Raw genomic sequence first — 13,423 nt, forward strand, 5'->3', positions numbered from 1 at the left:
TGCCGCCAAAGCCTCCCAGGCTGGCTGATGCCCACATGAATGCTGCTGCCCGGGCCAGAGACCCGGGCACATTCCTTGAGGAAGACTCTCAGGAGCCCTCATCCCACCCGCCGCACACCACGGCTCCCCTCCCGTGGGTTTCAGTTTCCCTGTCTGCTATGGTCTTCATTCCGCAACCAATCTCAACATTCTGGCACAGCTGGGGCCTTCGGCATTTCTGCCACTTAAAGGCTGTGTGACCTTGGGTAACTTATTTAATCACCCTGGGCCTCAGCTTCTCTTCTGCAAAATGGCAATAACAATATGCCTTACCCACAGGGCCTCTGTGAAGATCAAATGGCATGCCTGTCCTGGCTTCTCCCGGCACACAAAGTAAGTACTCGATAAAGGATCACATAACCATCTTCTTTCTAGCTAATGTCTCCGCCGCAGCAGCTCCCTGCTCTCAAGACCGATGGCGCCGCCACGTCCCAGACGCGCAAAGTCCCCCCACCCCCCACCCTCTCACGCCCCGGTGCGCGTTCCTCCGGGCGCCACAAAGAAGCCCACGACCGAGGTGGCCACGAGGACAGCGCCAATCGCAGGCTTGGTCGCTCCCCGCGGGGGCTCGGGGATCCTTTGGGCTCTGCCCGCCCCCGGACCCTGCGGCGCAGCGGGACTCACGGCCGTCGCTCTCCCACGCCGGGGGCTCCTCCATGCCGCCGCCCGGCAGCTTGGCTGCGCGCTTCTGCCCCACCGCCCGCCGCGCGTTCTCATGCGCGCGGCGCCGCGAGCCGAGGGGAGGGGGCGCTGTGTTGGGGTCCAAGGGCAGGGGTTCCCAGAAGCGCCAGGGTGCCCGTGGCAGCCGCTTCTCCAGACCCCTCGGTCTCGCCGGGGCCCTTAAGCATGATGTGGGCGCAGCTGCACATCACCTACCCCCACCCCCATCCCCGACCAGGCTGCAGGTGCCTCCTGGAGCTTCTTCGACTTGCTCGTGGCTCCGCGCCTTTCACCTCCAAGACTGGGGGGCCGGGGCCACTCTGGGCTCTGCAGGTCCCCGTGGACCGGGCTCCTACAGGAGCTGTCCCAGCCACCGGGCCCGGACATTCGCGCAAGGCCTCCAGGCAGCCCCATCCTCAAGACTCCGGAGCCTGCTCAGCCACCCCGAGAAGCTAAAAGACTCCAAGAGCTTAGGTAGGCATTTAAGGAACAGACACCCCAGCAAACCTGTAACCATATGAAGAGACGGTCAGATTTATTTGTGATCAGAAAAATACAAGTTAAAATGACAACGAAATAGAACACCGATTAGACTGGCAAAATTAGAAAGGTAGAAAATGCCTTATGTTGGTAGGGAATGAGGAGCTGTGACAGCCAGGTGGACTGCTGGTGGGAGTAGTCTGGGGCAGCCATTCTGGAAAACAGTCTGACGGTAATGAGGGAAACTAAACACAGAGAACTTTGACCCTAAAGTGCAGCTTTTTCTCTTACAGTCTCAGAAAAGGACATGTAAAAGGGTGTACTTTGCTGCGTTACTGTTTTGGGGTTGCTGGGAGTTGGAAGTGACCTGAGGGTCAGTGCCGAGGGAGTGGATGGGTAAAATGTGGTAGTGTGCAACCAGAGGGGCCAGTGTGGGGCCTCCGGATTGGGTGGGGGCTGGAGGCACAGGCCATGAAAGAATTCAGTCAAGGCAGAACAAAAGAGATAGAAGTTTGTTGGATACACTGCAAGGGGGGAGCAGGGGGCAGGACAGCAAAGGAGAGATTGCAGCAAGGTGGTGGGGCAGGGACGGGTATAGTTATAGGGTGGAGTGAGGGAGTATGGGGATATATGGAATTTTCCCTTTTTTGGTAATTGTGCCTGGTTGTATACAAGTAGCTCAGTGGTCAGTTACTATTTCGAAGTGGGTCACTTAATGAGCCTGTTTGCATTCAGCCTGGTGGTCAGTGTGAGTCCTTTTGCCTTGCTCAGGTTTCCATTGCTCAAGCCTTTTACCTAAAAGTGCCCTCTGCAACCAGGTGTATTCACAGCCATGGGGATTCAAGCACCCAGTGCTAAGCTGAAAAAGTAGAACAACCCAGTAAGACCCATAACACAGTACCAATAAATGCATGCACACAAGACAACACAGATTGAAAAGGCACAAACCAAAAAAATCCACATTAAACATTAGAATGGGTTGCATGTCAAATCTGTGGGGGCTGTCTATGTCTTCTCTTCATTGCCTTTTTGGCTTTAAAGCATTTATAGCCCCTTTAGATTTAGGGATAGTGGAGTCCCAGACATCTCTACCCCAAGGCAAATAGCTGTTAGCAGTTCTGGGATCAGAGAAGGAAGAATAGTTTTTAGTCATTAGTGTAATTCAGGAAGGCTTCTTGGAGGAGGAAGCATTGTGGATGGGTTTTGAAAAATAACGTAATGAAAATAGCTAATAATTAATGAGCCTCAAGCTAAGCACTTTGTGTGGATTATCTCATTTTGTCTCCCAAACCACCTTATATGAAATGGGCATCACCATTTTATAGAGGAGAAACTGAAGCGCAAGAGGGTAAATAACTCTCCCTACTTCACATGGGTAAGTGCTGAAGCCAGGGTGGTCTGATTCAAGAGCCAGAGCAGGAGCATCTGGCAGGTGGAGAGGACTCTGATGTAGTCAAAGCACAGACAGCAGGCAGTCTTGCTAAGCCCTGGCCTTCCAGATGGATACAGAGGTGCCAGGGAGCAGTTGGCTGGCATAACTGCCCACCTGTCATCTATGATATCCACTGCCCTGGGCCAGCAGAAAGAAGGGGCTGCTGCTTTCTATATCTCAAACAAGGATGCTCGTATCTTGAGATCCACAGTGGTGAATGAAGGGCACAGGAAACCAGTCAGAACTTCAATTTTACATGATGCCTGGGAGGAGGTAGAAAAGTTTCATTTTTATTAAAACAACCATGACTGGGCGGCTCAGTTGGTAAAGTGTCTGACGTTGACTCAGGTCATGATCTCACATTTCATGAGTTTAAGCCCTGCATCCGGCTCTCTGCTATCAGTGCAGAGCCATCTTCTTCTGTCCCGAGCTCTCTCTACCCCTCCCCCACTGGTGTGTGTGCACAGGCGAGTGTGCTTTCTCTCTCAAAACTAAATAAATAAACATTAAAAAAATTTTTAAACAACCAAGGTTATATGAGCAAGAGAATAAGATGCAAAATCCAGGGCCACTTTGGACAAGGGCCCCAGAGTCTTGGCTCTATCTTTGGGGATTTTTGGAGGCAGATATTTGGGGGAACTAAACCGTGGCTCTGCCTTTTTCCTGTCCCTGAAGGTATGCAGAGTCCATTTTCACTCAGCTTCTCCAGCCTTCAACCTAACCCCCCACCCCTCCACCCTCACTCCCTCACTCACTCTGGTGACCCCTAGGTCATTCTCAAAGAAGACAGTACCCAATCACACACACACACACACACACACACACACACACACACACCCGCTGCCTCCATCCCTTTAGCATTAGGGACTGCGGGGTCAGGGGACAAAAGGTAAACCAGAGACAGTCACAGTTGACAGGGATGGAGAGAGATTCTGAGAACACAGTTGCTGGGGCTGGAGGTAGGGCATGTGGGATGGCTCCAGGACCTGTGAGAGTGTGTGTGACAGAACGACATGATTGACCTTAACACTGACTAGAAATAACGAGGAAATATCAAAGCGAAGAAACACAGATGGAAAACTTGGTTTGACTGTGGGAAAATAATGTCAGTGATAGTCCTTTATGAGCTCTACATATTGTTTTAGCCTATTTGTAGCTTAGTAATGACGCACATCGTTTCAAATATCTTTTTTTTTTTTTTTTCAATCCTCATGGAACGGAAGCACAGTGATGCAAAAGCACATGGCTCCAGCGGTCGCAAACAGACCAGTTCTGGCCACTGGCTGCTGACAAAATCCAAAGGCAGAGGGACGAGCAGTGGTGGAACCAGAAAAATACTTGTAGGATTGTATAAGGAAAATGTAAGACAAAGATCGGTGGGTACGTGCAGGTGGGCAGTACAGGTCAGGTCCATCATTGTCCTGGGGTCAGTCAGGCTAGCTTCAAGGCAGTCCCTGTTGCTTGAGGGTGTAGTTTTGGTTCACAGGATGCTTTGCCTGAAGAGTGTTTTGCCTGAGTTAAGAGATAAACTGGAAAGAAGAACTTAATCAACAAATCAATCAATCAAGAATAGATGGAATCCAAGGGAGGTAGCTGAAGTCCTCTTTCACTGGGGGAGGAAGAAAACAATTAAACTTGCTACAGTTCCTTCAGTACAATGAAATTTTCTCTGCCCTGCCTCAGGAGCTTTGCACTTGCCATTTCTTTTTACTTGGAACACTTCTTCCCCATTCCTTTTCCATGACTAGCTCTTTGTAATTTTTTGGCTGGCCTAAGTGTCAATTTCCCAATGTTAGTTGTGCCACCACTACCCTCACTGTCCCTCTCATAGCAGCCTTTTCCTCTAGGACACAGCTACAATTTGTAATTCTGTGACACACAAATAACACTGGGATGGGGTGCCTGGGTGGTGCAATCAATTAAGCATCTGACTTCAGTCAGTTGATGATCTCACAGCTCATGAGTTGAAGCCCTTCCTTGGGCTCTGTGCTGACAGCTCAGAGCCTGGAGCCTGTTTTGGATTCTGTCTCCCTCTCTCTCTGCCCCTCCCCCATTCAGGCTCAGTCTGTTTCTCAAAAATAAATAAAAAACATCAAAACAAAACAAAGCACACTGGGTCTACCTGCTCAGAGCTCACTGCCCTGTCATTTCATGCTCAAAAGAGACAATAGTCTGGTCCAAAGCATTGAAAAATAATACAAGTCATTATTTTTAAAGTGGCAGGGAATTCAGGACAGTTCAGACTATTAAAAAGAAAACCACAGGTCCAAGACAGTGTCACTTATGCTAGGCCAAGTTTGGCCAAGCTCACTAAACCAGAGCTTAATACCTAAGTGCAGTTTTGACCTCCCCCAGAAACATAGTCTTAACTGGTCAGCCAGGAATTTTCTGGTCAGCACCAGCTAGGTAATCTGTCACAGGGTTCCTCTCCTCGCCTGGAACAATCCTTTCTTTTCTTTTGCTAATAATTCCTTGTCCCACCCTCCTTCCTATAAAAACCTTCCCTTTTGTACCACTCCTCAGGAGCTCCCCTCTATGTGCTAGATGAGCTACTGTCTGATTCTTGAATAATTTAATAAAGTCAATTAGATCTTAAAATTTACTCAGTTGATTTTTCATTAAAAAAATTTTCTTTTAACATTTATTCATTTTTTTTCTGAGAGAGAAAGAGAGAGAGAGAGGGAGAGAGAGACAGCATGAGCAGGGGAGGGTCAGAGAGAGGGGGAGACACAGTATCAGAAGCAGGCTACAGGCTCTGAGCTGTCAGCACAGAGCCCGAGGCAGGGCTCGAACCCACAAACCGTGAGGTCATGACCTGAACCGAAGTCAGATGTTTAATCGACTGGGCCACCCAGGCGCCCCGATTTTTCATTTTTTTAATAAGACACAGACAAACTTCCTGAAAGCCATATTTCAGTATCTCTTTCCCCAAAGGTCTACTGATTCCAGTGGGGCCCCCATTTCTCTCAAATCTCTGCTTCTTTTCTAATCAGACTCTGTTTGTAATGCCCAAATGTTCACTGCACAGCCTGATTTTTCATATAGAATAATTTTGTCTGCTCACCCTTCCTGCCACTGGGATTTCCTCCATCACCCCAGCAGCCCGATGGAGTGTCCACAGCAGCCAGTCACCTCCTTCAGAGGCTGTAAAGACTTATCGTTTAATACTTTCAAACATGCCGTGTGAATATTTGTCTACTTGCTTGTTATTTACCCTCCCCTTTTTTTAAGTAAACTCTACACCTTAAGTGGGGCTCCACTGACTGAGCAAGCCAGATGCCCCCTCCCCTACTTCTTTAAATACTTCTAGTCACCATTACATCACAGGGAGAAAGAGAAGGGCCATGAGAGGCTCAGTAGAAGGCAAGTCTTAACAGCGCATGACTCCCCTAGTTGATGGAGCCCTGACATGTAGGTTTGAAGTTCTAAGTGCCCCAAGCAACATTCAGAAAGAGTCCAGAGACTCCTAGATTTTACTCCTCACTCTGACCTTACTGGGTTTGGGGGCTGCTCCATTTGGGGGTCTGTGGCCATAAGACTTCTCTCAGTCCCAAAGAACTGCTCAGAGTGGTTCCTGGGCGCCAGAGGTCTGAGCTGTGAGGCCTTCAGCTGAGACAAAAAGATCAAGACAAAGAGAAGATATTTTTCTCTTCATGTTTTACTTAGAAAAATTTCAAGCCTACAGAAGAGTTGAAGGAATAGTACCATGAGGCACCTGGGTGGTTCAGTGGGTTGAGCATCCGACTTCGGCTCAGGTCATGATCTCACGGTTCGTGGGTTTGGGCTCTGTGCTGGCAGCCAGCTCAGAGCCTGGAGCCTGTTTTGGATTCTGTGTCTCCCTCTCTCTCTGACCCTCCCCTGCTCTCTCTCTCTCTCTCTCAGAAATAAAAACAATTTAAAAAATTTTTAAAAAGGAATAGAACCACATATTAATATTTTGACATATTTGCCTTATCTAAGAGACAGGAGTTTTGTAAACAAAAAAAGAAAACCCAAACAAACAAAAATTTACTACAGAAAATTTCAAATATACATGAAAGTAGAGAGAATGATATAATGATCCTCATATACCTACTATCCAGATTTAGCTGTTAACAATTCTAACTAACTTCCTCCTCTCTCCTGCATTATTTTGAATTTTTTTAACATTTATTTATTTTTGAGAGACAGAGGGAAACAGAGCATGAGCAGGGGAGGTCAGGGAGACACAGATTCCGAAGCAGTCTCCAGGCTCTGAGCTGTCAGCACAGAGCCAGATGCAGGGCTCGAACTCGCGAATGGTGAGATCATGACCTGAGCCGAAGTTGGACACTTGACTGACTGAGCTGCCCAGGTGCCCTCCCCTGCATTATTTTGAAGCAAATTCATATTCAACCATATTCAATGTGTTTTATCCACTGAAATTATGTTCCTTATTGATGCTCAAATTATGTCCTCTTTGGTCATCTGGCACCTAAACCTATTTACTTCAACCACAGTCAGCTTCCCTGATTCTGGTATGACAAGATTCCAGATTCATCTAGCACATTCCTCACACGAGACCTAGAATGAGCCTTTTCTCTAAGGAGTCTTGGGTCCTTTAATGGGAAAGATGTTTAGAGACCACAGTCTGGGCTCTAGGGATGGTCACTGCTACTGGGTTGGTCTTATTTCTAGGACCTTTTAGTGGATAGAGCTAGGAAATTTCATTTGTTTCCTGATAAAATGCATCATTCTCATTCCTGATGAAATGCATTCATACTCATGACTGAATATGAGCTCAAATTCAAGACAACAGGGTCTTACCTAACATTATCAAAATTACATCTGTATTTTCTTTCTCCCATGTTGGAAGTCCCACTTCTTGGTGACTCCAACATAATTCCTCACTCACTTTACCCATAAAGTACTCACAACTGTCTGAGAATAACAATTCCAGCATAGAAAACAACAACAGGATTCCTAAAAAATGTTTAAATATTTTTAAAAGTTTGTCTTGTTGGGGCACCTGGTAGAGCATGCCACTCTTGGTCTTGAGGTTGTGAGTTTGAGCCCCATGGTGAGTGTAGAGATGACTTACAAATTAAAAAAAAATGTAAAAGTTTGTCTTGTCATTTGGATATATCCCACTATATATATAGTTTCAAAGTCGAGTCTGTGAAGGTTGTCATGGTCAGTTGCCATAGACCAGCAGCTTCCAGCTGTTTCTTGCTCTCCTTCATTCACGTCTAGCTTTCCTTCCCACCTGATGACCCTACTGACCACAGTGGCCCCAGGCCACCACAGATGCTCAGAAGCAGACCCAGAGGCATCCTCTGTTGAGGAAAGAACTTCCTAGAGACCTCCCTACAGCTGCCGCTGAAACCATTTGGGCAGCTGGACATGCTTGGTTTCTCAGCTTGACTTGCTAGTGACTCCTCTGATTCCCCAACTTCCCTTGGAGTCACTGTCTTTGCCAGTTCCTTCCACAACTGTGCAAAGCAAATTACTATAAGAAAGCCCCCATCCTAAAAAGAGAGAGAGAGAGAGAGAGAAAGGAAAGCCCATATCCTGTAACCTCAGAGTGATTCTGCTCTCCAACTGAATCCTGACGGACTACAGAAAACTTTTTTTATTGTTGTTGCTTACCCTTATATTGTTTAGTTCAATCATATATATGTATATGCAATAGCACATAGACATATATTTTTCTCCCTTTCCTACAATAGCATGCTATATACAATTGTCTCACCTTACCTTTTTTTGAACAGCTTTATTGAGATATAAGACAGCATACAAGTCACCCATTTAAGTGTTCAATCCAATGGGTTTTAGTATTGTTCAGAGTTGTATTATCATCACCATTCAATTTTAGAACATTTTCATCACTCAAAAAAAGAAATCCCGTACCTTTTAGCTCTTGCTATCCCACCTTTGCCACTGCCACCACGGCCCCTGGCAACTGCTAGCCTACTTTCTGTCTCTACAGATTTGCCTACTGTGGACACCCACATTTCTTTATTCATAGAACCCACCAGGGCGATCTCTCTGCAGTGGTGTGTCGCAATCTTCCTCATTCTTTTTGCAGCCTCAGAGTGTGGCTTTGTTGTGTGGCTTAGTCAACCAGTCCCTGCTGATGAACACGTGTCCTATTTGCGATCTTTGCTATTACAGTAGTTATAAATCAATAACCTCATGCGTGTATCATTTGGCATTTATTTTTACCAGTGCATCTATGGGATCTATTCTTAGAAGTGGGGTTGCTATGTTAAAGGGTAAATGCACATGTGATTTTGCTAGCAATTGCCAAATCCCCTCCACGGAATCTGTACTATTTTGCATTCCATCAGCAATGTATGAGAATGCCTGTTTCCTCACAGCTTTCCCAACAGAACATGTTGTCAAACTCAGATTTTTGCCAAGCTGATAGGTAAAAAATGGTAACTCTGTGTAATTTTAATCTGTGTTTCTGTCATTATGAGGAAAGTTGGTTATCTTGTCTATGTTTAAGAACCATTTTCATTTTTTTTTCTGAGAACAATCTGTTCTTTTTTTAAAAAAATTATTTTAACGTTTATTTATTTTTGAGAGAGACAGAGTGTGAGCAGGGAAAGGGCACAGAGAGAGGAAGACACAGTATCCAAGGCAGGCTCCAGGCTCTGAGCTGTCAGCACAGAGCCCAGCTTGGAGCTCGAACCCACAAACTGTGAGATCATGATCTAAGTTGGAGTCAGACACCCAACCGACTGAACCACGCAGGCACCCCAAGAACAATCTGTTCTTATTTCTAGCTCATTTTCTTTATGATTGTTGCCCTTTTGTTAAAAGAATTTTAAAACAATTTTTACTTCTTGTCTTATTAATGAGGTAATGTTTGTGCATTATCAAAGAAAATTTAAAGTATCAACAAGAAAAACTATACCCACATGTCATATGCCCAAACATGACACTAAGAATCACTTGCTATATATTATGCTAGCCCCTTTCTTTCTCCTTCTTTTCTTTCCTTTCTTTTCTTTCTTTCTTTCTTTCTTTCTTTCTTTCTTTCTTTCTTTCTTTCTTTCTTTCTTTTTTCTGAGTATAGTTTAGTTGACACACAATGTTACATTAGTTTCAGATGTACATCATAATTGGACAAGTTTAGAGAAGTTTATTTTTTAATAAAAAGGATTTTTTAATGTTTATTTATTTTTGAGAGAGAGAGAAAGCACATGAGTGGGGAAGGGGCAGAGAGAGAGGGAGACACAGAATCCAGAGCAGGCTCCAGGCTCTGAGCTGTCAGCACAGAGCCTCATGTGAACACACGAACTGCGAGATCATGACCTGAGCTGAAGTCAGACACTTAACCGACTGAGCCATCGAAGTCAGATGCTTAACTGACTGAGCCATCCAGGCACCCCTAGACACATTTATAAGTTATGCTATGCTCGCCATAAGTGTTGCAACCATAGCTACCTCCATTCCAACAAAAGAAAGAAGATACGCACAGGCGCGCGCGCGCACACACACACACACACACACACACGCATGCATGCATACGCATTGGCAAAATATTTACTGGTCATGTGGCAGCATGTAGAAGCCAGAGGCTGCACCGGTCTCACTGCTTAGAGCATCAGCCTTGTTAGGGGAAAGAAGCCTGGGATGCCTGGAGAAGGGACAGAAGAGTGATGGCAGACGGTTCTGACCAAGTAGGGTCAGGAGTGCCCAGTGGGCAGCTCCTGGAGAGGTGCCAGTACTGAGTGGGTAGTTTGAGTATTGCTCTCCCAGAAAGGAAGGGCAGGGTGAGGCAGTACAAGGCTAGAACTGGGCTCCAGTGCTGTTCTGCAGTGCCCATCCATGTGACCCTGGAAAAGTCTCCCCCGTCTCTTCATACGGAAATAGACCTGGATGGTCTTTTAGTTCCCTGCTCATGCAAGCATTATACTAAGATGGGATGAATAATTCATTAGAAGAAGAAAGCATTGATTAATGACCCAAAGGAAGACAGGGCTGTTTTATTTTTCAGGCTCCTGGGCAGCCCCTCAACTTACAAACCTTGGACCCCACCCACACTTCCCAACATTTGTGTACCCCTGTCTTCCTGAGGCTAGTCCCAGCTCTGCCTCTCTCTAGCTGTGGACCTTGGGCAAATCACTACATCTCAATTTCTTCCCTCGGTTTCTTCATCTGGATAATACTTTTTCATAGGGTCATTTCAATCATTTCAAACTGCCTAAAGCAGTCCCCGACACAAAGTGAGTAACTCATTATCGTGGTAATTATTATCTCCCTGCTTTCTACCTGCCACTTCATCACACTGAATCATCCTGACAATTCTGTGAGACAAGAACTAGTAGATCTAAGCTCCATTTTACAGACAAGGCAAGTAAAGTTCAGAGAGGTTAATGACTCGCCCAGGGACACACTGTGAACAGGCGAGTTGAGCGCGGAATCCACGCGTGCCTCTACCCGAAGGCCGACTCCGGCCCACAGGGCACTGCAGCCCCCAAGCGAGGCCAAGAACGTCTCTTCGGTCTGCGTTCCCAGGGGCGCCCCGACTCTAGGGGGCGCTGTCTTGCGGGGGAGGTAAGCGTTTTTGCAGGCAGGTACTCGGGTGCGGAGGAGCCCGACTGAGAAGCACGCGAAGGACGCACGCGTCGCCTCTCCAGCTGCGCAGCTTGCAGTCGCTGTGGTCTGCACGCGGGACACCCAGAGCCGTCCAAGAGCTGCCGGCGGTATATACTTTCATTCCGTCAGATGTGCGCACCCTAATGGGTCCCCGCCGCGGCCACGAGCGTGACGGAAGCCAGGGGAGCGTGAGGAGGGAGCTGCCGGGGATTACGGGCGGTAGTGCGGTTGTCGAACCTGAAGTTGGCTGGGTTCGCCCGCCAAGGAGGACGCTCCGCGCAGAAGCGGGGCCTCGCCCGCCGGCTTTCCCCAGAATCGAAGTGCTGGTCCTCGAACAAGTACCCAAGTACGCACTTGGCCCTTGGGGGCGGGGTGAAAGGGGGCAGAGTTGCAGGGCCATAAGGACCGTCGGTGAATTGCCTGTTTAATTCCCACTCCCCTAACGTACCCCTTCGCGAACGGCCTCTCAAGAGAGCTTCAGGCCTTCGTTAACCTGGGCGAAAGGATACAGATGCAATGACGTTGTTCACATAGGAAGTTCGGCAATTGACTGTGGCTCCTCCCAGAGTAATGTGCGTTTAAAACACTGCAGCATGGAGTAAATGCTTACCCAGAAGAACTTGTACAGGCCCAGTTTCCGAGAGGTCTTCCCTGGAGGAGGGCCCGGACGATTTGGTGTTGCGTGCTGGCAAGTGAGGCAGCAGCGCGGTGTGATACGGGGTGCAGGGTGGGACAGCGTGGCACCTGGACACAAGGGGTCTGCGTCTCGGCCTCTGTAAGAAGGTCACCCAACCACGGGCAGTGTTCAGGAGCAGTGCTTACGGCCAAGAGCCCTGCCTGCCCGGCCAGCATGGCTCAGAGTTGGGGCAGGAGAGGCTGGGGTTTGTGGAATGATAGGAGAAGCACAGCGAAAAGAGCGGAAAAGGAAAGTTTAGAACTCAGAGGCTGGAGCTGGGCAAGACTTTCATTCTCCAGGCCTCAGTTTCCTTATCTGGAAGATGAAGATAATAATACTACCTAATGCTAAGGGCTACTGTGAGCATTCAATGAGTCTGTGCTCTAGAAAATGCTCTGTAACCAGTGCAAAGGCTAGGTAGGAAACTTCTTCCATGGAGGCCTCCCTGATTGCCTCAGGCCCTGAATGCTGCTCTTTCTTGGGGGCTCCCACAGTGCATGGTCCAAACTTCCATACCAGCCCCATAGCCTTGTTGGGGTGACTGTTTATTTTACAGCTACCACCCTCTCACTATACCGCTTTTACCCCCCGCCCACATCCCTGCCGGACTGAATTTCTCAAGGCACACACGGTGGCTGATTCATCCCTGAACTAATTCAAAAATAAGGCCAGATGATACTTTGCAAAATGATACTAAAGTTCATATAAAAAAAAAAGTACAGAGAGACAGCAGAGTTGTGAAAACAAATGCAGTGGGGATGGGGGATGGGACCAGATATTGAGACAATTTGAAAGAGAGCTATCAGGATTTTTTTTAAGTGTACATATACTTTATGCTCTACAACTCCATTTTGAAGAATCTCCGCCACACAAATACTAGCAGTGATAGGGCCAAGATAAATGGGCAAAGGCATTTGCTGCAGTATTGTTTGTAACTGCAGGAAAGAACTGGAAATAACCCACGAGTCCACCAGTAGGGGTTGGTGATCATTTTATAATATATGTAAATCAAACCATTACACTGTCTGCCTTAAACTTATACAGTGATATGTCAATTAATTCTCAGTAAATCTGGAAAAAAAATAGAGGATGGTCAAATAAATGGAGTTGCAGCCACACAGTGCAATACTGAGCAGTTGTTAAAAAGAAATGAATGGATCTGTAAGTGCTGAGGTAGGAAGAATGTCTAAGAGACAGCAAGAAACAGAACAGGAAGTATAGTCTGTGTCCATTTCTTTAAAAACATTCTCCCACCACTGCCTTCAAGTTGTCACATCTCCCTCGCCCATCTCAGGATGGCAGTCTGGCAGATCCTTTGCATTGTGGTCCCTTAAGGACATTAAAAGTCAGGTCCAACCCAGTTTAAATTCAAGCTCTTTGCATCTTCAGAGTACATACAGCACCGATCCATCCTGGGCTTATCATTTCCACACATTTCCCACAACAGCCCTCTGAAATAGGTACTATGAGTACCATCCTCAATTTACAGATAAAGAAATTATAGGATAGGTAGATTAAACAATTTTCCCAAAGTCACACAGATCACAGATTGCAAACCAGTGTTTACA

At 46.9% G+C, this 13,423-nt stretch overlaps 1 protein-coding gene across 1 annotated transcript in view; it reads right to left on the reverse strand.

The window, feature by feature from the left end:
- The window catches only part of ANKDD1A (ankyrin repeat and death domain containing 1A), a 33,844-nt gene extending 33,442 nt beyond the window's left edge, over window positions 1–402 (reverse strand). The window contains exon 1 of the mRNA XM_039218610.1: window positions 313–402. Coding sequence (XP_039074541.1) covers window positions 313–343 — 31 coding nt within the window. The 5' untranslated portion in view covers window positions 344–402. The remainder of the gene's footprint in view (window positions 1–312) is intronic.
- Window positions 403–13,423: the final 13,021 nt, after the last annotated feature.

This window comes from Hyaena hyaena, unplaced genomic scaffold (genome assembly GCF_003009895.1).
Source record: "Hyaena hyaena isolate Hyena2069 unplaced genomic scaffold, ASM300989v1 scaffold_15, whole genome shotgun sequence".
NCBI classification, from domain to species: Eukaryota; Metazoa; Chordata; class Mammalia; order Carnivora; family Hyaenidae; genus Hyaena; species Hyaena hyaena.